The sequence below is a fragment of the Pteronotus mesoamericanus genome, unplaced genomic scaffold, assembly GCF_021234165.1.
Source record: "Pteronotus mesoamericanus isolate MK-2021 breed Mesoamerican mustached bat unplaced genomic scaffold, CSHL_Meso_final scaffold_31, whole genome shotgun sequence".
NCBI lineage: Eukaryota > Metazoa > Chordata > Mammalia > Chiroptera > Mormoopidae > Pteronotus > Pteronotus mesoamericanus.
In genome coordinates this window covers 35,466,700-35,492,377 of record NW_026555312.1, presented here as the reverse complement: position 1 = coordinate 35,492,377, position 25,678 = coordinate 35,466,700, and the positions used below count along the sequence as shown (strand labels likewise).

The following is a 25,678-nucleotide window of genomic DNA, read 5'->3' as shown; positions in this document are numbered from 1 at the left end:
AACAGGAGTGAATTCCTAAATTCAGAAGGTTACCTTAATGACCATCTGACTTCAGCACGTCTAACAGACCCTGACTTGAGGCAAATCTCTCAGAAAACATGCCTCAGAAAACATCCTGAAGCTGGAGAGGCAAAAAACCACTCAACCTCAGAAAGCACAGAGGGTCCCAATCAACTGTTCCTTCAATTGTTATCTATGATCTCTGTTTTCTGTAAATATAGCCTTTAGGCATTGATTGATAAGTTCTGCATGCATGCTGTGTATCTTCTCAATAAGAGCCTCTTCAGAGAAAGGCTTGAGGCATTCTCCTCTAGAGAGAATCACTTTCCCCTTTCCTCAACAGCACTTAAGTCTCTGGAATGACTCGGGGTCCACTACACAAAAACAAGCATTTTCTTGGACGACAAGGAAAAAACTCAAAAACTCTCAAAATCATGGAGACTGAATAGCATGATATTAAACAATTAATTGGGTTAATAATGAAATCAAGGAAGAAATCAAAAAGGTTCTGGAAACAAATGAAAATGAACACACAACAGTCCAAAACCTATGGGACACAGTGAAGGTGGTTCTGAGAGGGAAGTTCATAGTGATAGAAACAGTTCAAATAAATGACCTAACACTACATCTTCAAGAACTGGAGAAACAACAACAAACAAAGCCCAGAGCGAGTAGAAGGAAGGAAATAATCAAGATCAGAGCAAATAAAATGACACAGAGACTAAAGAACAATTTGAAGGAATCCAGGAGCTGATTCTTTAAAAAGATAAACAAAAATGACAAGCCTTTAAGCAGACTCATCAAAAAAAAAAAAAAAAAAAAAAAAAAAAAAAGGAAAAGGAAAAGGAAAAGGACCCAAATAAATAAAATCAGAAATGAAAGAGCAGACATTACAACTGATACAACAGAAATACAAAGGATTGTAAAAAATTACTGTGAACAACTATATGCCAAGAAACTTGAAAATCTGGATAAATGGACAAGTTTCTAGAAAAATATAATCTTCCAAAACTGAATCAAGAAGAAGCAGAAAGCCTGAACAGGCTGGTAACACTAGGTGAAATCGAAGCAGTACTCAAAAAATACCTGGCACAAAAAAGCCCTGGCACGGATGGTTTCAAAGAAGAATTTTACAAAACATTTAAGGAAGAGCTAAGCCCTCTCCTTCTCAGGTTATTCCAAAAAATCCAGGAAGAGGGAGGACTCCAAAATTCTTTTTATGAAGCCAGTATCATCCTAATCCCAACACCAGATAAACAACGCAACAAAACAACCTAAACTACAGGCCAAATTCACTGATGAACATGGATGATAAAATCCTCAACAAAATATTGGCAAACCGCATCCAGCAACACATTACAAAGATCATACACCATGATCAAGTGGGATTCATCCCAGGGATGCAAGGATGGTTCAATATTCCCAAATCAATAAACGTCACACATCATACAAAAAGGACAAATATCACATGATCATATCAATAGATGCAGAAAAAGCATCTGATAAAATTCTGCAACGATTTTGAAAAAACACTCAGCAAAGTGGGAGTAGAGGGAGCATACTTCAACATAATAAAGGTCATATACAAGAAAGCTACAGCCAACATCATACTCACAGGCAAAAACTAAAAGCTTTCCCACTTAGATCAGGAAAAAGAACAGGATGTCCACTTTCACCACTTCTGTTCAACCTAGTATTGGAAGTCCTAGACACAGCGATAAGACAAGAAAAAAAAATAAAAGGCATCCAAATTGGAAAGGAATAAGCAAAAATGTCAGTGTTTGTAGACGACATGATAGTGTACATAGAAAACCCTATAGACTCCACCAAAAAACTCAACCTGGTAAGTGAATTTGGCAAAACAGCAGGATACAAAGTCAATATGCAGAAATTAAACGCATTTTTATACACCAACAATGAAATATCAGAACCAGAAATCAGGAAAAAAATCCCATTTGCTATATCAACAAGAAAAATAAAGTAACTAGGGATAAACTTAACCAAGAAGATATAAGACATGTACTCAGAAAACTACACAACACTAAAGAAAGAAATTAAGGAAGGTATAAATAAATGGAAGCATATCCTGTGTTCATGGGTTGGAAGAATTAAAATGTCCATATCACCCAAAGACATTTATAGATTGACACAATCCCTATTAAAATACCAATGACATCTTTCACAGATATAGAACAAACATTTCAAAAATTTATATGGAACCGGAATGGATGGGAAAAGAGGACAATGGCAAAAAGAAGGGGAAGGGACTAGACAAAGGACTGTATGAATGACCCATGGACATAGACAACAGTGTGGGAATGGACTGTGGGAGCAGGGGGTGGTAGGATGTGTGGAGGAGGGCAAAGGGGAAAAAACTGAGACAACTGTAATAGAATAACCATGATTAAAAAAACAAACAAAATTTATATGGAACCAAAAATGACCCTGAAGAGCCTCAGCAATTGTGAGAAAGAAGAACAAAGTAGGAGGGATCATAACACCTGATATCAAACTATATTACAAGGCCACTGTAATCAAAACAGTTTGACACTGGCATAAGAACAAACACATAGATCAATGGAACAGGAGAGCCCAAAAATAAACCCATGTCTCTATGGTCAATTAATATTTGACTATAGGGGCAGAAGCATAAAATAGAGTAAAAATAGCCTCTTCAACAGGTTGTGTTTGGAGATCTGGACAGCTACATGCAAAAAAAGAAAAAAAATGAAACTCGACCATCAACTAACAACATACTAAAAAATACGTTCAAGGTGGGTAGGAAACTCTCATATTCCATGCAGCAATATTTTCACCAATATATCCCACAGAGCAAGGGACACAAAGTAAAGAATAAACAATGGGATCTAACTGAAATAAGAAGCTTCTGCATGGCTGAAGAAAACATCGGTAAAATGTAACGGCGACCAACCATATGGGAAAATATATTTGCCAATGATACCTCAGACGAGGCTTTGATCTCCAAAATATATAAAGAACTCACATGAGTCCACTCCAGGAAGACAAACAACCTAATTAAAAAATGGGCAAGGGACCTAAACAGACCCTTCTCCAAAGAAAACATACACAGGGCCAAGAGACATATGAAAGGGTCTCAGCCTCACTAGCTATCAGAGAAATGCAAATTAAAACCACAATGATATACCACTTCACCAGTCAGAATAGCCATCATAAGCGAATCAACAAACAACAAGTACTGGCGATGTTGTGGAGAAAGGGAACCCTAGTCCACCGTGGGTGGGAATGCAGACTGGTGCATCTGCTGTGCAAAACAATACAGAATTTCCTCAAAACCTAAAAACTGAACTATCTTTTGACTCAGCAATTCCACTGCTCGGATTATACTCTAAGAATTCTGAAACACCAACTCAAAAGAACCTGTGTACCCCAAAGTTCATAGCAGCACAATTTACAATAGCCAAGTGCTGAAAGCAACCTTAGTGCCCACCAGTAAATGAGTGGATATAAAAAGAAAAACAAACTGTGGTACACTTACACAATAGAATACTATGCAACAGAAAGAAAAGAGCTGCTACTCTTCGTGACAGCATGGATATAACTGGAGAGCATTATGCTAAGTGAAATAAGCCAGTCGGTGAAAGACAAATACCATATGATATCAGCTATAAGTGGAACCTAATCAATAAAACAAAGAAGCCAGCAAAATAGAACCAGAGTCATTGAAAAAAAAAAGACAAAAATGATAGTAACCAGAGTGGAGGAGGGAGAGGGACAATGGGGCAATGCAGGGAAAGGGTTTTCAATGAACATGTATAAAGGACACATGGACAAAGCCAATGGGGTAGAATCAAGGGTGGGAGAAAATGGAGACAACTATAGTTGGAGAACAATTAAAAAGAAAAAAGTAACTGAGTCTCATCAGAAAAGGATTCTTTAAAGTAAAATTACACTGACATTTTCACATAGCTAAATCCAAATAAGAGAATAATAACTTTCCAAGTTCTGTCCACCCCTGACAGAAAAGAAAATCACTAAGTACTTTTCTGAAAGTTATACTACTAAGTTATAATATACACTGATGCCTCAAACAGATATAATCAGAAGTCCTCAATCTAAAAAGAAATATTGTGCTCATAATAAATATGTTGAGGTAAATCAATGTGCAAATCTTATACTTAAAGAAATGTATTTTAGCAGCTATCAAAAAATAATACCTATGCAGCTAGTGAAACTTCTCATATCTGAAAAGATGAATTTGGGGAAAGAGCAGAAGAGAAGAAGAAGAAAAATCACTTGTAGCAGCACTAAATATAACAAAAGTTAGCATAAAGCACACATACAGATGGAGTATCCCACTGCTTCTCAAACTACTGTGGTGGAAGACCAGTCTTTTAAAATTTCCAATCCAGTACAAAGAATCCAACACACTTTCACAAAATACTATTCAAGTAGTTCAACAAGGAGGCTGTTAGACTGGGGTAGTTCTAGTGCCTTCCACCACAAAAACTCAAAAAATACTAATCATAAGCAACTAGATTTTCTTGAACCTGAGAAAATGAAACTCAAGAACAACTATCATAACAGCCAAATTCCTAAGTAAGGTAAATATATAAGTTATAGCCAATTAATTTTTTGCTTAAACCCATGACTTTATAAAAACCTCTTCCCGAAGCCCCACCTGTAAAGCACCCCCAACCATTTTCAGTTTTGGTGCTGCCCTATTTAAATAATTTGCTCAAATAAACTTTTCAAAATATAATGTGTCTCAGTTAATGTTTTTACAATACCATTAAAAATATTAGCAAATGAAATAAAACAAACATACAAAATACAAGTCCACAGTTTTAAATTATTATTGGACGCAACAGAAATAAAATTACTGTTAAGTTACTATATAGGTTTCTAAACACTGTGTCTATGCTGACCTCCTAGTTAACCTGTACTAGGCACTCTGGGTAGGCCAGGGCTAGAGATCAGCCCACGGACACCTCTCTCCAGCTTCTTGCACTGAAGCTCTAGAGAGACTTCAAAGGAAGCCTCAAAACTCAGCAGAGCACTGCAAATACAATGCTTGAAACATGGCACCTCACATACAGCTGGCCACAAATGCACTTTTGATGGGTGAGATAAGCCATCTGCAAATCAATTCTATCAAGATTTGTTTTCCAATAACTTCTTCCTGTAAGTAAAAAACAAAAAAAACAAAAACAAAAAAAAAACTAGCATGTGGAAATTATAGAGTGAAATGAGTTTCCCATCTCAAATCTAGAAAAAACAAAACATAAAACCAATAGCAAGAGAAATATTTGTTGTATTCATCTATTATTCATTTATCTTTTTGACAAATTTTGTTGGCTCACTAACACCAGTTACTGGATTTATATTAAAAATGGAAAATATACCAAGAAAATAAATACAAATATCATGAAAGATCTCCCCATTATGGATCTTCCAATAGTTTTCCATCACTAAAAATAATATGGCTTTCTAGCAATCAACATTAAAATTAGCTTCAATTTACTCAATTTGAGAAAGAAATGATAACCTTGGATTTCAGCATAGCTTTAACAAGGGTAAACAAAGTAAATGAACTGAACATTTCTTGCTACCTAATCTAATACTATTTCTCCAAATGTAAACATTATGGTGACACAAAGTCATTTCACCAAAGCAGGTCCACTATTTCATAAAATTTTATGTAGTTGTCCTTTGGCTACAAAAAAACTTCATCTTTGTCAGACATATAAAGATTTGCTTTTAATAAACAGATATTTGAATCAGGTAGGATTTTTGTTTTCCTCATTAAACAAAAATTTTCTGTGAAACTAGTTGGCAATCTACCCACTTAAACAAGTAATCTTGGGTTTCTGTGTCTCAGTTTACTCATTTTTCACTTTTTGCTCTATATTTTAAATTGGTACATTGAGATTTAAAAACCCAAGATTACTTATCAAGGCAGCTGGTTCCCTAACTATAAATCCAGTATCTTATAGTTACAAATGGCTAAAAATACTAACAAAACAGGTCAGTGAAAGTATGACATTTTGGGGCTGGAGGGGGGTAGAAAACAAACCCGGAAAACCTAATCATGGTGCTATGTGGCAGAATGCACTTTACATTTCAAATCAGAGACCTAGTTTCAAGTGTAGTTCTACCTCTGTAGAGCTGCAGGATCCATGAACAAGTTACCTAATTTTTCTAGGCCTCAGTTTTTCTCTCTTGCCTCTTTCAAAGGGATGTTGTAGGAAAAATCAGGTTATCCATAAAAGTGTATTGAAAATGTGAAGCCATACACTGAACGCACCTAGTTAGAGGCGGCATAACCATGCTGTACACCTGGGCAAGCATCACCAAGTACAATAGATTGCTTACTACCACAATGAGCAATGGCTTTCCATTTTTAGTTTCTACTTTCTGGAAGGCAAAAACATTTTAATTTTACAAGTGCTACACAGGGAACAAGAATAGGAAACAGGATAGACTACAAATGAAAAAGAATTAATGAAGTAAAATGGCTGCCTGTTATAAGTCAAGGGGATACTTGAAATTGAAAGAGCAAAGCCAATGAAAATATTTATGTTCAGCATCTCTCTACACACCTGGGCTAAGTTAGGAACCATCAATAACAAAGGAAGTTGTATGTCAACATAAAAACCAAAAAGGAAAAAAACCCACAGACTAAAAAGTATTACAAATGTGAATATAAAAGAGTAGCCTTCAAAAAAACAGTAAGGGTGGAGAGGCAACAACAGAGAATATGGCTGTGTTATTAGTCTCACTTTTGGTGGCAAAACATTTGATGATCTCACTCCCTCTGGGCAAACAGGGAATGAAAGAACAGAACTGTCAGAATAACGAGACAAAAGAAAAGAAAGAAAGTAGCCTGAATATCAGAGTAGCGTAACTGAGATGACTACTGGAAATTGTGCTAAGTTAGTAAAAGTTTGGACAAAGGGTTGGGTTTTATAACTTACTGGTGTTACTAATGACTCTGTTGTAGTACTGTCAAAAGTATTTTTAAGAATATATATGGTGTCTGATGTGCAGAATTACACATTCAGAACAGATGAGAAAAATCATTCCACTATCGTATCTTTATGGATGTAAAACTTTAAAACTTACTAGATTCCACTGTCATCTGAAGCAAACTATCAATGACATTGGATAAGAGTCCTTTACTGGATATCCTTAGGTGATTTAATATTACTGGAACAGCTTGATACTCTAAAAATAAGATTTTTCCTTCATCTGTCTTCAAGTCCAAACAAAGAGAATCAAATGCCTGAGCCAGGTAGTCAGCTGAAAAACAATATATTAAATCAACCAGAAACAGAAGGTACAAAGGGAATATCATAACTTTAACATATTCAAAAGTGAAACAAATTTAAATGAACAGAGATTACAGGCTTAATTTAGGGCCTAACTAATTTAGTTAGAACTCAAATGGGAAAAGAGGAATTACACCATGATATGGTAAATTTTATTCAAATTTTTATATTTTAACATTGAAATAATAATATATTCCATTTCTATTTTATATTAAGAATGAAAACAATTGATGTTTAATAGTAAATACCAAATAATGTTTATTTTCCATATTTGATTATATCTACCACATCCTTCCAAAAATTTAAACAACATTAGTATTTCTTTTACTACAGCTTCTGAGAACATATTTTTGGTTGTTGCTGCTTTCTAGGTGTTTATCTATTTCAAAATGTAAGTTTATTAAAAATTGCTGAATAAGTCTTAAACTAGGATTTCTGTCTCCCAATAAAACATCAGCACTTAAAAACCAACTTCAGAAGATTGGATGTGCACTGGAGGGTTAACTTTTTGTAATACATTTGCCATTACAAATGGCAGCAAGATTTTACTAAGGCCAGTGCTATGATGGCACCAGCCAGATTAGACTCCCTGGAAATTTCTTTAAAATATTCAACAGATGATTGGGAAGCTTGTAAAGCCAGAATTAAGAAGCACTAATTTAACCAGAATCAATGCAAATGAGATATTAAGATACTTATCTCACTACACTTCAATACACCAAACAACCCAAGTCACTACTTTTACAATGATTTTACATTGTGTTTTTAACTGTACAAGAATATTTTAGTTTTCTGAAACTCTCATTTCAGCATACTATTCAAAGGAATAAAAAATTGTTCATGCTTTTCAATAGCGAGTTTATTTTTCTACTGAGATTTCTGTTTTAAAGAAGACTCAAACGTGCCCTTGAAAATATGACAGAATTTACTGTCTTCTGGCCTCGTGTTGCATTTCTTCTTTGCTGTTTTAGCTTACATAAACTAAAGTAATAATTAAGGACCCCAATTATTAAGAATGAGAATTTGACAGTAACCTGTGTGAAATTAAAGTATATATAAAAGGATTTTGAGAAATTAAAGTCTGTGCCTATGGATCACTGCATTTTTATTTTTGATAGAATTTAGTTCAAGGAACACTAACATTATTGTACTTAACTTTTGTAGCTTAATAAAATAAAACATTGCAAATAAATATATTTAGTTTAAGCAAAGTTGCTAGATTCCATTTAGACTTACCTTACTAAAAAACCTACCTTTTCTGGCAAGAACTCAGGAAGAGAAATATAGATGAATCCTGAATTCAATTCTTCATTGGAACAAAAGTTTTTATCACAGTGTGGCCTACTGTATTTGACACAAATTACTTCACTTCTTATTAATACATCATCTGAGATTAAATAAGCTGAATGCTATATGATATAGCAAGTTTGCAAACTTAAAAAAATTGTCCTTTATTAATTTGAGGATGTAGAAAAATGGTATTTATTTTTATTTTTTAATACCAACACAAGGATCCATTTATTGATGAGACAGAGTGGAGTGAGTGAGAGAGGGAGACACAGAGAGGGACATTGATCTATTGCCTCCCATACCCACTTCGACCACAGAGATTGAACCCACAACGTTTTGGAATAAGGGACAATGCTCCAACCAGCTGAGCCACCTGGCCGGGTGGGTATTTGATTATATTTAAAGTGGCTTTTTCAGGGAGAATAAAAAATTATATCCTTATTTTAACTTCCCAGTAGTGAAGATTTTCTAAACACCAGACCAATTTGAGTATTTTTTAAAGTTTTATTTACCTATTGTACCAAAACAGATTTCTCTTTATGAATATGGTGTATTACTGTGTCTTAAAAAATACCCTGACATTTAACTACAATTTTTTAATTCCTTATCAAAAGTCAATTGGCTGATCTTAATCAGTGTGAAATAGAGTTTTCCATTACTTAGTCTATATGGCACATTAAAATATTAGAAACACTGCAGCAACTTCCATCAAAAAGTAAACTATACTGTCCATCCTTTGAATTTGGGCTAACACTGAGACTTTAACTATCAGAATGCAGCAGAAATGACACTTGGGTGTCAGAAGCCTGGACCTAAATTTCAAGAGGCCAAGCTTCTTCCAGTCTCCAGGGGGGCAGTCTATTAATAGCATGTAAACAGCTCCAGAAAGCCTGCTTGAGAATGAGATGAAGCAGAGGCCCCAAATATGTGAGCAAGCCCAACCTAGAATAGGGAAGTCCAGCACAGCCTAGGTACCAGGCTTAGCTGAGCCCAAGTTACCAACCCTGAGAACTGTGAGCTACTAAATATTATGGCTGTTGTTTTAAGTAATTTAAGTGTTTGGTAGCTTATTATGCAGCCACAGAAATCTAATGCAATTTAGTAGGCCTCAATTCTGATCTCAACTAAAACTAGTCTTAGAAGTTAATAATAATGATGATGTTTATGATGGCAGTCTACATCTTAGGAGCTTACTATATGCCAAACTCTGCTAAACCTTCACATTCTCATTTATACTTTAAAAAAAATTGTGGAAAAACAAAAAGGGACCTGTCCAATGTCCCATACCTAGTGATGGGGCTGGCATTCAAATCTAAGCAGGCTGTCTCCAGAGTTGAAATTCTTAGCTACTTTGCACTGCCGTTTTACCAAGTCAAACTTTCCTGTTATTCAAAACAGGCAGAAATTCTTTACATGTCTCTAGGCTTGAAGTATGAGTACATAATTTTTAAGTATTATATGCATATTTATATGCATAAATTTAGGACCAACTATTGAGTACAGTAGGACAGTAGAACTAGCCCAGATGCACACATTTTAAAATTTTTTATTGTTACTCTATTACAGTTGTTCCTTACTTTCCTCCTTGGCACTCCTCCGCCCAGCCCACCACCTCTGCTCCCAGAATCAATCCCCACACTGATGTCCATGCCCATGGGTCATTTATACAAGTTTTTTTACTAGTCCCTTCTCCTTCTTTCTAACATTATCCCCCTTCTCTGTCCCACCTGGTCACTGTCAGCCTGTTTCATGTTTCCCTGCCTCTGGCTGTATTTTGTTGATTAGTTTATTTTTGTTCATTAGGTTCCTCTTATAGGTGAGATCACATGTTATGTTTTTCACTGACTGGCTTTATTTACTTATTGTCCAGTTCCATCCATGCTGTCAAGAAAGGTGGAAGTTCCTTCTTTCCTTCTGTTATGCAGTATTCCATTGTGTACATGCACCCATTTTTTTAATCTGCTCATTTACTGATGGGCACTTACGCTGTTTCTAGTACCTGGCTACTGTAAATAGAGTTGCTATGAACATAAAGGTGCCTAAGTTCTTCTGACTTGGTATTTTGGGATTCTTAGGGTATATTACAAATAGCAGAATCTCTAGGTCAAAAGGCAGTTCCATTTTTTTTTTTCCAGGAAATTCCATACTGTTTTTCACAGTGGCTTCACAAGTCTGCATTCCCACAAACAGTGCACAAGGGTTCCATTTTTCTCTACACCCTTAACCAGCACTTGTTGTTCGTTGATTAATGATGGCCATTCTGACCAATGTGAGATTATATCACATTGTACTTTTAATATGCATCTCTCTGATGGCTAACAATGTTTGTGTTCCTGGAGAGGAGTTGTGTGAGTTCTTTATATGTTTTGGAGATCAAAACCTTGTCTGATGTATCATTGGCAAATGTGTTCTCCCATACAATTGGTTCCCTTTTTATTGCGATAATGGTTCCTTTAGCTGTACAGAAGCTTTTTAATTTGACGTAATCCAATTTGTTCATTTTCCCTTATTTCTCCTGTCCTAGGAGATATATTGGCCAAAATATTGCTATGTAAAATATTTGAAATTTTACTGCTTATGGTTTCCTCTAGGACTTTTATTATGGTGTCACAACTTATATTTAAGTCTTTTACCCATTTTGAGTTTATTCTGGTGAATGGAATAAGCTGGTAGTCTAGTTTCCTTTTCTTGCATGTACCAGTCCAGTTCTCCCAATACCATTTATTAAAGAGGCTACAAATACTAATTGTCCATAGAAGACATGGATTTATTTTTTGTTGTATCTGTTCTGTTCCATTGATCTAAGTGTCTGGTGTTATGCCAGTACCAGACTGTTGTGATTACAGTGGCCTTGTAGGATAGTTTGTTATCAGGTATTGCAATCCCTCCTATTTTGTTCTTCCGTCTCAAGATTGCTGAGACTATTCAGGTTCCATATAAATTTTGGAAATATTTGTTCTAGATGGGTGAAATATGCCAGTGGCATTTTAATAGAAATTGTGTTGAATCTATAAATTGATTTGGGTAGTATGGACATTTTAATGAAGTTAATTCTTCCAATCCATGAACACGGTATATGCTTCCATTTATTTGTATTTTCCTCAATTTCTTTCTTTCAGTGTTCTATAGTTTTCCAAGTACTGGTCTTTTACCTTTGTTAAGTTTATTTCTAGGTACTTTATTTTTCTTGTTGCTATAGTAAAAGATATTTTTTTCTAGTTGCTCTTTCTGGTATTTCATTGTTGGTATACAAAAATGCCTTCAATTTCTGAATATTGACTTTGTATCCTGCTATTTTGCCAAATTCACTTATTAGGTCAAGTAGTTTTTTAAAGGATACTGTAGTGTTTTCTACGCAAACTATCATGTTGTCTGCAAACACTGACTGATTTACTTTCTCCTTTCTAATTTGAATGCCTTTTATTTCTTTTTCTTGTCTGACCACTATGGGTAGAACTTCCAGTGTTATGTTGAATGAAAGCAAACACCCTTGTCTTGTTCCTGATCTTCAAGGGAAAGCTTTTAGTTTTTACCCATTGAGTATGATGTTACCTGTAGGTTTCTGGTATGGCTTTGATTATATTGAGTCATGCGCCCTCTACTCCCATTTTGTTGAGTGTTTTTTATCATAAATATGTGCTTGATTTTATCAAATGCTTTTTCTGCATTATGAATATGGATCATGTGATTTTCGTTTTTCATTGTTTATGTGCTGCATTGTGTTTATTGATTTGCAAATATTGCAAATCCTTGCATCCCTGGTATAAATCCTTCTTCATCATGGTGGATTGACCTTTTTAATGTATTGCTGGATCTGAGTTGACGATATTTTGTTGAAGATTTTGGCATCTATATTCATCAGAGATACTGGCCTCTAATTTTTATTCTTTCTTGTGTCTTTACCTCTTTCTGGACTTATGATAATACTGACCTCGTAAAAAGAGCTTAGAACTCTTCCCTCTTTTTGAATTTTCTAGAATAGTTTGAGAATGACAGGGAGTTGTTTCTTCCTTGAGTGTTTGGTAAAATTCACCTATGAAAGTCATCGGTCCAGGGCTTTTGAGTGCCAAGAGGTTTTTTTTTTGTTTGTTTGTTTTTTTTTTACTACTGTTGAACTTGACTAGTCATTATTGATCTATTCAGGCATTCTGCTTCTTTTTGATTCAGTTTTGTAAGACTATGTTTCCAGAACTTTGTCATTTTTCCAAGATTGTCCAATTTCTTGGCATATAGTTGTTCATTGTGATTTCTTACAATCACTGGTATTTACGTAGTGTGGGTTGTAACTTCTCTTTTGTTTCTGAGTTTATTTGGGTCCTCTCTATCTTCCTCTTTGTAAGTCTGGTTAAAGGTTCGCCAATTATTTTTTTATCTTTTGATAGAACCAACTACTAGAATATTGATCCTTTGATTTTTTAGCCTCAATGCCATTTAATTCTGCTTGGATTGTGATTATTTCCTTCCTCTTACTCACTGTTGGCTTTGTTTGTTGTTGTTTTAGTTCTTCCAGATGTAGGATTAGTTGTTTATTTGAAATTTTTTTCTATTCTTTAGGTAGGCCTGGATTGCTATGAACTTTCCTCTCAGGACTACCTTTACTGTGTCCCATAGGTCTTGGGTTGTTGTGTGTTTTCATTTGTTTCCACATGCTTTTTCATTTCTTCCTTGATCTCATTGTTAACCCATTCATTATTTAATAACATAATATTCACTCTCCATGAATTTTAATGTTTTTGAGTTTTTCCCTTGTGGTTGGTTTCTAGTTTCAAGCCATTGTGAATCAAGATGGTGCTTGTTATGATTTCAACTTTTTTGAATTTGTTGAGGTTTGTATTGTGTTCTACCATGTGACCCATCTTTGAAAATCTTCCATGTACATTTGAAAAGAATGTATATTTTGGGGGTAAGGGTTCTGTATATATGAGCCAACTCCATTTGATGTAGAGTGTCGTTCAATGCCACAATGTCCTTGTTGATTCGTTGTTTTGGAAGATCTATCAATGGTTGACAGTGGGGTGTAAAATCTCTTACAATGGCTGTGTTTCTGTTCATACTTCAAAGTCCTCCAAGATTTTACTTATGTATTTAGCTGCCCCTATGTAGGGTGCATATATGTTTACAAGGGTTATATCCTCTTGCTGGATTACTCCCTTAAGTATTACATAGTGACCTTATTTCTTGCTATGGGCTTTGGTTTGAAGTCTATTTTATCTGATATAATTACTGCTACCCCAGCTTTTTTTTTCCATATCTGTTTGCTAGGAATATTTTTTTCCATACCTTCACTTTCAGCCTGTATTGATCTTTTGTTCTGTGGTTGGTCTTTTATAGACAGCATATATGTGGGTCATGTTTTCTTACCCATTCAGCTACCCTGTCTTTTGGTTGGATTATTTAATCCATTTACATTTAAGGTGATTATTGATAGGTACTTATTCACTGCCATTTTATTCCCTTTTATCTGTGTTCCTATCACTCTCTCTTTTTCTTCATCTTCTTAAAGCAGTCCCTTTAGCATCTCTTGCACTGCTGGTTTGGTTGAGATGTATAGTGAGGTTTTGTTTGTTTGTTTGTTTTTTTGTCTGAGCAGCTCTTAATTTCAACTGCCATTTTAACTAAGAATCTTGCTCAGTAGCAAGACTCAGTGTAGTCTTGGTTGCAGGACTTTGCTGTTCATTACTTGGAATATTTCTTGCCATTTCCTTGTGGCTTATAGTGTTTCTGTTGAGAAATCAGCTAGGAGCCTTATTTGAGTTCCCTTGCATGTTTCGAGCTGTTTTTCCCTTGCTGCCTTTAAAATTCTCCCTTTGTCTTAAAATTTTGCCAATTTAATTATGATTGTCTTCCAGTGGGCCTCTTTCAGTTCATTTTAATTGGAACCCGCTCTGCTTCCTGGACTTGTGTGACTTTTTCCCTCACCAAGTTAGAGAAGTTTTCTGTCATTATTTTTTCAAAGATATTTTCTATCTCTTGCTCCTCTTCTCCTTCTGGTATCCCTATGATATGAGTATTTTTACATTTCATGTTGTCTGCGGATCCCTTAAATTACCTTCATTCTTTTTGAGACCTTTTTTTGTTTTATTGCTGTTTTTCTTTATTTTTTTCAAAAACATTTGTCTTTGCCTTCCCCCCACCACTTTTCCTTGCCCCCTTCCTCCTTCCCTCCCTCAGCTCTTCCCCTTTGGTTTTGTCCATGAGTCCTTGCTATATGTTCCTTGACTTTCCCCTTCCCTTCCTTTTCCCTGCCCCCCTGCCTCCTTCCCTCTTGTCTCTGTTGGTTTCTTTTCCTTTCAGTGTTGCTGGTCTTATTTTCCTTGCATCTTTGTATTGTTGGTTAGGTTCCACTTATAGGTGAGATCATATGGTATTTGTCTTTCGCTCCCTGGCTCATTTCGCTTAGCATACTGCTCTCCAGTTCCATCCAGGCTGTCGCGAAGTTTAGTAATATTGCTGGTTTTTTTCCTTTGTGCTCCATATCACTGATTTGCTGCTCTGCTTCTCATGTAGCATGCCTTTAATTCCTTCTAATGTATTCTTCATTTCAGATATTGTGTTCCTCATTTCCTTCTGGCTCTTATTCATGGTTTCTATGTGTTTTTCATACTGACGTAGTTCCCAATAAGTTTCTTGTGACTTCCATAGGGAGTTCCTTCTAGTTCTCACTGAGCTCTTTGGGCATCGTTAGAACCATTATTTTGAACTCTGTGTCTGACAGGTTGCATCATTTTCACTTAGAACACTTCCTATGGAGTCCAACTTTCATTTTGGGATCATTTCTTTATCTCCTAATTTTAGGTGACTCTTCTTGTTTGTTTCTGTGTATTACATTGATTTGCTTTCAATCCCTGTCTTTATAGGCTGGCCATCTGTGTAGAATTGTGGGACTCTGTGGTGCACTTTCCTAGCTGGATGTGTTGGGACACTCCTTACGCTGTTTATGTGGGCTCTCTTGTTGTAACTGGGTTTTAGTTTTTGTTGCATCATTCTTTGGTGGTTTCTTCCCTCTGGCTGGATGACTGAGGGTCACACTCTCCACCACATCTTGTATTCTGTTGTACAGGTGCTGTAAACACCTGTTGTCCATGGCCTCAAAAATTCGTATCAGCTGAGATTCTGCTGATTGTTCATGTCACTTGCCGGAAAATCAGTCGCAAATCCTTTCACACTAACAAAATCCAGATCACGGGGAAGTATGTGCCAGTTTTGATGCCTTTAATCAGGTGGCAGTTTGGAAAGTCTAAAGATTCCTTTTTATTGGAAGCTTTAAGTCATTTCCTGAACACCAGTGCCATCCCCCCAGATGCACACATTTTCAATAGAGTATATTTTAATTTAAAAAGAAAGTTGTCCCAAAAACAATACTATGAAATAAAATTCTTGACTTTTGTCATCTTTACATAGATAAAACGTGTACATATTGAAGGTTTTATTAATCAAAATGTTTTCACATTGATTCCCACATCTACATACTTATAACTGTTAATGACATGTACCATTGTACTGTCCTCAGGATATTGTTAAGGGACTATTTATTTGGGGGTCAAGAAAGATGGATACCTTACATTTATCTGACCCTCAGTTTGATCTTCAGTAAAAATGACAATACCACCATCTACCATACAAGGTTACTGTGTGGCATATATTTGAAGTAACCAGAGACTGGTAAGATGGTGGAGTAAATGGGAGTCACACTAACTTCCTCCCAGGATCAATCTGGAATTACAACTGAATTGTAGAGAAATCACCTGGAAAAACCAACTGAACAAGAGCAAGCGAGACTCTTATAACCTTGGACAGACAAAAGAATCAGCTCCAGCACAACCTGTCTGGTAAGGAGTGTGGTGGAGACTTGAGAAGACTGGCTGGGCACCCCCAGGTGGCAGTGCCTGAGGGATAATTAAGCGGCCAGGTGGATCTCCCTGGGATTTCCAGCCTGGAGCACCAGAACCCAAAAAGTACATGGATAACAATCAGCGATGAAAAGAGGCAGGATTGCTCTCTGACAGAGAGAGATGGCTGGAACACAAAGGGCCATTTAAAGAACCAATGCACAAATTTCATTTGCAGCCACTTACCCTTGGCTCTGGCAAAGGCAGGGACAGGGTAGGCTAGAAATTCCTGAGAAGAGACTGGGGAAGAAAGCAGAGGGGAGAGAACTGCAAGAGTAGACACAGAGATACCGGTGCTGAGTCACGCCCCACCCCATACAGCAGCAGCAATCCTGCTCAGACAGACCACTCCCCTAAGTGGCAGCAGCCTGAGAGGAAACAATATTTGGAGACAGCTACAAACAGTAGTTCCCTGAAAGTCTCTTAAGGGTCTCGCTTGCTCTTGTTCAGGAGGGCCTCTGCCATTGACCTGTGGGTCTTAAGCCTGACTACTAATTGCAGAGTAACTAGATTAATGACTGAAGGAAACAATCACAGAAAATAGATCCCTGGAAAAGGTGGCGAGGAGAGTAGAGATGCTTAAGGAGAAACTGGGGACAGGCGTTTGGCAAAGAACTGAGAGAGTAGCCATCGGAATCCCAGTGCTGAGTCATCCTCCATAGGGCAGCAGCCATCCTGCTCAGGCAGACCACTCCCTTAAGTGACAGCAGCCTAAGGGGAAACGATAGCCCCAACCCCAGGAGGGGTTCCACCCGTCCTATGATGAGGTTAAGCCTCACTTCTGAGTGAATAGTGACTAGTTTAACAACTGAAGGAGAGAGCTACAAACAGTAGTTCCCTGAAAGTCTCTTAACAGACTGCCTAAGGTCAGATGGGATCAACATCTGACCTCACCTGAGGCAGATCCACAAAGAAAAAACAGCAGTAAATACTAGAGGCTACCGAGATGAAATCCACTGTGGTCTACTCCATGATTAGCAATATTTTCTTTCCTGCATAGCTTTTTAACATTCATTTCTTGTGCATATTAAGTCACTAGATTCTGTACTACAATTAGTTTCAATTCACATATTTAGCCCCTCGCTTCTCTTGCCCCACATTACATTCTTCATTCTTCTCATTATTTTCATTTTAAATTTTGTTTTGTCTCTTGTTACAACTTGGTCCCATTCTGCACTCATACTATTTCTCCCCCGTCCAGCCTCACAAACCAATTTTCTTTTCAATGGTCATCTCACATTCTTTTTACCTGCTCTTAAAATACCTGTGTTCACTCTCCACCTTTAGCAATCTTTGCTAGTTGGCTGTGGATAGAGTAGTTGGTGTTGCATTCTTCAATTTTATCTCTAGGTCTTCACTAATATTGTTTTTCAAATCTCAAGTACTACCAGTCCCCTCTCCTTTTTTTGTCTCAAATTTTTAATTTTGCCCTGTTGGAACCTGTTTTTCTCTTTCTTCTTTTTTACACTTTCATCCAGCCCTTTTGTTTTTCTTATTTTCCTTTTTTCTTTTTTCATTCTTTTCATCTCAAATTTTAATTTTTCCCTGTCTTAGCCAGGTTTTCATTCCACACTCTTGGGATTCCCAAGATCTTCCTCTAGCATTTCAAAATCACCTCCCATTACTCTAGGCATCTCTTAAGCTTTTCTTCTTTCTTTTTCCCTCTTATTCCCAAACCACCTATATTAATATTAACTTACTGGTGGTGCTGTGATGTAGCTCTCTCTTCAATTTGGTTCCTATATTTTTATTATTTATTTATTTTTTCCTTACTTTTTCTGACTCTCTCTTGCTTTAATTTCTGTTTCAACCTAATACTATACACTTCCCTTCTTACACTCCATTCCACCTTCTTCCTTCCTTTTTTTTATTTGATATGTACATTTACTTTCTCCCTTTGCATTGTTCCGACTCCCTACTCTTATTAGTGCTCCTCCCTCTACTTTCTGAAAATCTCTTTTCTTTCAGTGGGTCATTCATTCTGCTTTCTTATGATAGTGTTAATCTCCTTACACACTTCTTAATACGGGTTTATTTGTTGTTGAGTGGGTTTGGGGGGGAGGCTATTTTTGTGGGTGTGGGTTTGTTTGCTGGGCTTTGTGGTTTTCTTCAGGAAGCACCTCTAAAACAGCATAAAAGATGTGGTGGGCAGAATGACCCTCAGTCAACCAGCTGGAGGAACCACCAAATAATGACCAAAAAACAATCAAAACCGAATTATATCCAGAGAGCCAACATAAACAATATAAAGAACATCCCAAGAGCATCAAGTTTAGGAGACCAAGGAGACTGCAGCACTGAATCTCACAGGTCTACTACCATAGGAGTTCCCACCACAAACTCAGGGAGTAAAAAAAAGATCACTTGAAGAAGCAAAACCAAAGAAGAAGAGTCTCACAAATAATGAGAAGACAAAGAAACATCCTCCCTGATGAAAGGGAAAGGAGCAATCCCCAGAAAGAGAACTAAATGAAATAGAGGCAAGTAACTATCAGATATTGAGTTCCAAACAATGGTTATTGAGGAAGTTAATGAGCCCAGTAAGAATTACCAAAAACGAAAGAACTATGAGGAACTTACTGCAAACTATATCAGCATGAAAAAGGACATAGAAACTGTCAATAAGAACCAAGAGGAAATGAAGAATACAATTACTAAATTGAAGAACACCATTGAAGGAATCAAAAGCAGGCTACATGAAGCAAAAGATCAAATCAGCAAGCTGGAGGACAAGGTAGAAAAAAGAATTCCCAGAAAGAGCAAGAAAAGGAAAAAAGGCTCAAAAAGAACAAATAGGTGTTCTTTTTGACATGACAACATGAAACATAATAATATCCATGTAATAAGGATAACAGGAGGAGAAGAGGAGCAAGAGATAGAAAATTGTTCTTAAAAGCTAATGATGGAAAAATTCCCTACTATGAGGAGAAAAAAAGTCACACAAGTCCAGGGAGCACAGAGGGTACCAATCAAGAGGAACACAGAGTAGCACACTCTAAGATACATCATAATTGAAATGTGAAATTCAAAGACAAAGAAAGACTCTTAAAGGCAACAAGGGAGAAACATGAAATAATATACAAGGGAGCCACAATAAGGCTAGCAACTGACTTCTCAACACAAACACTACAAGCCAGAAGGGAACTGCAAGAAATATTCCAAGTAATGAAAAGCAATGGCCTGCAACCAAGACTACTCTACAAAGCAAGGCTCGCAATTAAATTGGAAGGCGGAAAAAGAGTTTCCCAGACAAAAGGAGGCTAAAAGAATACACATCCACCTAACCAGCATTGTAAGAGATGCTAAAGGGACTTCTTTAACATGATGAAGAAAAAGAATGAGATAGACAGGAACACAGACACAAAGAGGGGGAAATGGCAAAGAGTAAGTACCTATCAATAACCTTAAATGTTAATGGATTAGATGCCCCAATCAATAAACAAAGGGTAGCTGAATGGATAAGAAAACATGACCCACACAATGTGCTGCCCACAAGAGACCCATCTCAGAAATAAAGACCTACACAGAATTAAAATGAAGGGCCGTAAAAAAATATTCCAAGCAAAAAGACATGAAAGAAAAAGTCGGCGTAGCAATACGTATATAGTACAGGACAAAATAGACTTAAAGGCCATAAAAAAAGACATAGGACATTTCAAAATACTCAAGGGAAGAATCCACTAAAAAGACATAAATTTTGCAAACATATATGCACCCAACATAGGAGTACCAAATATATAGGAAAAATCTTGGAGGACTTGAACAAAGAGATAGACAGCAACACACTGTTAGTAGAGGATCTTAACACCCCACTATCAACAATGGATAGATCTTCCAAACAAAATATGAACAAGAATACTGTGGCACTGCACAATGCTCTAGATAAAATGGACTTAACTGATTTTATATATATATATATTTTTATATATATATATATATATACACATACATACACACATATATATATGTGTGTATAGATCCCTATACACACACTTTCATCCCAAAGAAACAAAATACACATTCTTTCAAAATACATGAGGAACATTTTCAAATATAGACCACAAGATAGGACATGAAACAAGTCTCTATAAATTCAAGAAAACTGAAAGTCTTATCTAGCTATCACAGACCAGAAGGGATTGAAAATAGAAACAAACCTCAAGGAAAAATCTCAAAAACATTCAAATTCATGGAAATGAATGGCATGCTATTAAGCAATGCGTTAATAATGAGAACAAGGAAGAAATCAAAATGTTTCTGGAAATAAGTGAGAATGAACACTCAACAACCCAAAACCTTTGGGACACAGTGAAGGCAGTCCAGACAGTGAGTTCACAGCAATACTGGCCAAACTAAAAGACAGAATATTTTCTCATCAAAAAAAGAAAGAAAGAAAAGAAAGAGGGGGAGGATCCAAATAAATAAAATCAGAAATGAAAGAGGTGAAATTACAACTAATACATAAGAAATACAAAGGATTGTAAGAAATTACTAGGAACAACTATATGCCAAGAAGTTTGAAAACTGGGTAAAATGAACAAATTTCTACAAAAATATAATCTTCCAACAATGAATAAAGAAGCAGCAGAAAGCCTGAACAGACTGGTAACAGCTGAGGAAATTGAAGCACTAATAAAAAAACTCCCACCACACAAAGGCTCTGAACCCAATGGTTTCACAGGGGACTTTTAGAAAACATTTAAGGAAGCGCTAATGCCTATCTTTCTCAGACTATGTCAAAAATCCAACAAGAGGTAAGACTAAAACTTTTTTTATGAAGCCAACATCACCCTAATCCCAAAACCAGATAAAGACACAGCAAAGAAACAAACAGACGAATACCGCTAATGAACACAGATGTTAAAATCCTAACAAAATATTGGTAAGCTGCATCCAGAAATACATTAAATAGATCATACACCACGATCAAGTGGGATTCATCCCAGGCAAGCAAGGATGGTACAATATTTGCAAATCCGTAAGTGTAATACATCACACAAACAAAGCAAAGACAAAATAACATGATCATATCAATAGATGTGGAAAAAGTATTTGACAAGGTACAGCACCAATTTATAATAAAATCTCTCAACAAAGTGGGGCTAGAAGGAGCATAAGTCAACATAATAAAGGTCATATATGAAAAACTTATAGCCAACATCATACTCAACAGGTCAAAACTAAAAGCTTTCCCACTAAGAGCAAGAACAAGACAAGAATGTCCGCTTTCACCACTTCTATTCAACATATATTGGAAGTCCTAGCCACAGAGATCAGACAAGAAGAAATAAAAGGCATCCAAATTGGAAAAAATGAAGCAAAACTGACACTTTCTGCAAGTGACATGATAGTGTACATAGAAAAATCTGTATACCTGACATAAAAAAACTACTTGACCCAGTAAGTGAATTTGGCAAAACAGCAAGGTACAAAATCAATATTCAGAAATCAAAGGCATTTTTGTACACCAACAATATAATAAATTAGGGAAAAAATCCTGTTTGCTACAGCAACAAGAAAAATAAAGGACCTAAGAATAAACCTAACTAAGGAGGTAAAAGACCTATACTAGGAAACTATACAACACTGAAAAAAAGAAATTAAGGAAGACACATATAAATGAAGCATTCATGGTGTTCACAGAATGGAAGAATTAACATCATCAAAATGTTCATACTAGGAGTTGCATGCAGGTCTAGGTGCTGAGTGCAGAGCAGCCTGCAGAGATAGTGGATCCCTGGCTAAAGGGGACACAGGGCTGCATAGAGACCCTTGAGGAGAGACTGGAGACCGAGGCGTTGGGGAGAGAACTGAAGGAGTAGCAAAGGGGTTCCCAGTACTGACTCCTTGCTCATTCTGCAGTATCCATCTTGCTCAGGAAGGCCACGCCCCAAAGAGGTAGCAAGTAAAGGAAATAACAGCCCTGTCCTCAAGACACTCTGCCCAGGAGTTGCACACAGGCCTCCATGCTGAGTGCAGAGCAGCCTGTAGAGATGGTAAACCCCTGGCTAAAAGGGACACAGAGCTGCCTAGAGATGCTTGAGGAAAGACTGGAGTCAGAGGTCTTGGGGAGAGAAATGAAAGAGTAGCCAGGGGGGATCCCAGTGCTGACTCCCTCCCCATTCCACAGTCTCCATCTTGCTCAGGCAGACCACTCCCCTGAGTGGCAGTAGCCTCTAAGGACACAACATTCCCGCCCTCAGAAGGCAATGCCCACCCTGTGGTGCGACAGCTGAGGGCAGAGTGACTAGATTAACAATTGCAGGAGATAGACACAGACAGTAGATTCCTGGAAGTCTCCTAAAGACTGCCGAAGGTCAGACAGGGTCAACAACTGACTTCATTAGAGGCAGACCCAGAAAGAAAAGAAAGAGAAAAAAAAAAGACCCACCTACTGCCATAAAAGTTCAATTCAAAAAGTCAGAAAATGAGACTGATCAATTTAATAAGCAGTGGCAAAAAGAAAAGTCTCATAAATAATGGGAAGGAAAAAAAAAAAAACACCACCAAATGAGGGGAAAAGAGGAATCCCCACAGAGAGAACTAAAAGAAACAGAGGTAAGTAAACTATCAGATATTGAATACAGAACAATGGTTCTAGGGAAGCTCAAAGAACTCAGCAAGGTCAAAGAGAACTATAAGAAACTACAGGGAAAATATCAGGAACTTAATGGAAACTCTATCAACATGAAAAAGGACAAAGAAACTATAAATAAGAGGCAAGAGGAAATGAAGAATACCATTTCTGAATTGAAGAACACAGAAGGAATCAAAAGCAGGCTAGATGAATCACAGGACTGAATCAGTGAGCTGTAGGACAAGGTAGAAAAAAGCTATGAGAAAGAGCAAGAAATGGAAAAGGGACTCAAAAACAATGAAGAGGTGTTTAGGGAAATGCAGGACAACCTGAAACATGATGATATCCACATAATAGGAAACTAGAAGAAGAGGAGGAGCAAGGGATAGATAACCAGTTTGAAAAAGTAATGATGGGAAACTTCCCCATTTGGAGGAGAAAGTCTCACAAGTCCAGGAAGCACAGAGGGTCCCATTCAAGAGGAACTCAGTGAGGCACAGTCCAAGACACATCATCCTTACAATGGCAAATATCAAAGACAAATAGAGAATCCTAAAGGCAACAAGGGAGAAACAGGTAGTAACATATAAGGGAGCCCCAATATGGCTAGCAGAGGACATATCAACAGAAACACTGCAAGGCAGAAGGGACTGGCAAGAAATATTCCAATTCATGAAAAGCAAAGGCCTGCAACCAAGACTGTTCTACCCAGCAAGGCTCTCAATTAAAATGGAAGGTGAAATAAGGAGTTTCCCAGACAAAAGAAGACTAAAAGAATACATCTCCACCAAACCAGTACTACAAGATATGCTAAAGGGACTGGTTTAAGAAGATGAAAAAGAGTGAGAAAGAGAAGAACACAGGTACTAAGGGAAAAAATTAGTAACTTCCTATCAATAATAACTCTAAATGTAAATGGACTAAACGTCCCAATCAAAAGACACAGGATAGCTGAATGGATAAGAAAACATGACCCACACATACGCATCCAGAAGAGACCCGCCTCAGAATAAACGACCTACACAGACTGAAAGTAAAGGGATGGGGAAAAATATTCCAAGCAAATGGAAAGGAAAAAAAAAAAACAAAACCAGGGGTAGCAATACTTATATAAGACAAAATACATTTCAAAACAAAGGTCATAAAAAGAGACCCAGAGGCACACTTTATAATATGCTAATATGCAAAGGAAGAATCCATTGAGAAGACAAACACCCAACATAGGAGCACCCAAATATGTAAGGAAAATCATAGAGGACTTCAAGAAAGATACAGACAGCAACACACTGATAGTAGGTGATTTTATCACCCTGCTATCAAAAATGGATAGATCTTCCAACAAAACATAAACAAAGATATTGTGGAACTCAATCATGCATTATATTAAATGGACTTAACTGACATACATAGAAATTTTCATCCCAAAGTGGCAAAACACACATTCCTTTCAAATGTGCATGGAAGTTTTTCAAAGATAGACCACATGATAGGACAAAACAAGCCTCAACAAATTCAGGAAAACTGAAATAATAACAAGCATTTTCTCAGACCATAAACGCTTGAAACTGGGAACCAAGCTCCAGGAAAAACCTCAAAAACTTTCAAATACATCGAAACTGAATAGCACACTATTAAACAATGAAAGGGTCAATAATGAGATAAGAGATCAAAAAGTTTCTGTAAACAAATGAAAATGAACATAACAACAGTCCAAAACCTATGGGACACAGCAAAGGCAGTCCTGAGAGGTAAGTTCATAGCAACATAGGCCTTTCTAAAAAAGATAGGAACATTTCAAACAAATAACCTAACCTGACAACTTCAGGAAGTGGAGAAACAACAACACATAAATCTCAGAGCAAGTAGGAAGAAGGAAATACTCAAGATCAGAACAGAACTGAATGACATACAGACTAAAAGAACAATTCAAAGGATCAACCAATCCAAGAGCTGGTTCTTTGAAAAGATAAACAAAATCAACAAGCCTTTAAGCAGACTCATCAAGAAAAAAAAGGGAGAGGATGCAAATAAATAATACCAGAAATGAAACAGGATAAGTAACAACTGATACCACAGAAATACAAAGGATTGTAAGAAATTACTATGAGCAATAATATGCCAAGAAATTTGAAACCTCGATGAAATGGAGAAATTTCTATTAAAGTATAATCTTCCAACACTGAATGAAAAAGCAGCAGAAAGCCTGAACAGACAGATAACAGCTGGGGAAATGGAAGCAGTAATCAAAAAACTCCTGGCACACAAAAGCCTTCGAATGGACAGTTTCACAGGAGAATTTTACAAAACATTTAAGGAAGAGCTAACCCCTGTCCTTCTCAGACTATTCCAAAAAATCCAAGATGAGGCAAGACTCCCAAACTCTTTTTATGGGACCAGCATCACCAATCCCAAAACGAAATAAAAACACTACAAAGAAAGAAAACTACAGGCCAATATTGCTGATGAACACAGACACAAAAATCCTCAACAAAATATTGGCAAACCTCATCCAGCAATACATTAAAAGGATCATCCATCATGATCAAGTGGGATTCATCCCAGAAATGCAAGGATGGTTCAATATACACAAATCAATAATTGTAATACCTCAC

The 25,678-nt window shown here is 36.7% G+C and overlaps 1 protein-coding gene across 1 annotated transcript in view; it reads right to left on the bottom strand.

Annotated features, from left to right (window-relative positions):
• Positions 1–25,678, bottom strand: part of CCDC138 (coiled-coil domain containing 138) — a 121,809-nt gene that overhangs the window by 11,926 nt on the left and 84,205 nt on the right. Inside the window, exon 13 of the mRNA XM_054592022.1 lies at positions 7,105–7,281. Coding sequence (XP_054447997.1) covers positions 7,105–7,281 — 177 coding nt within the window. The remainder of the gene's footprint in view (positions 1–7,104; positions 7,282–25,678) is intronic.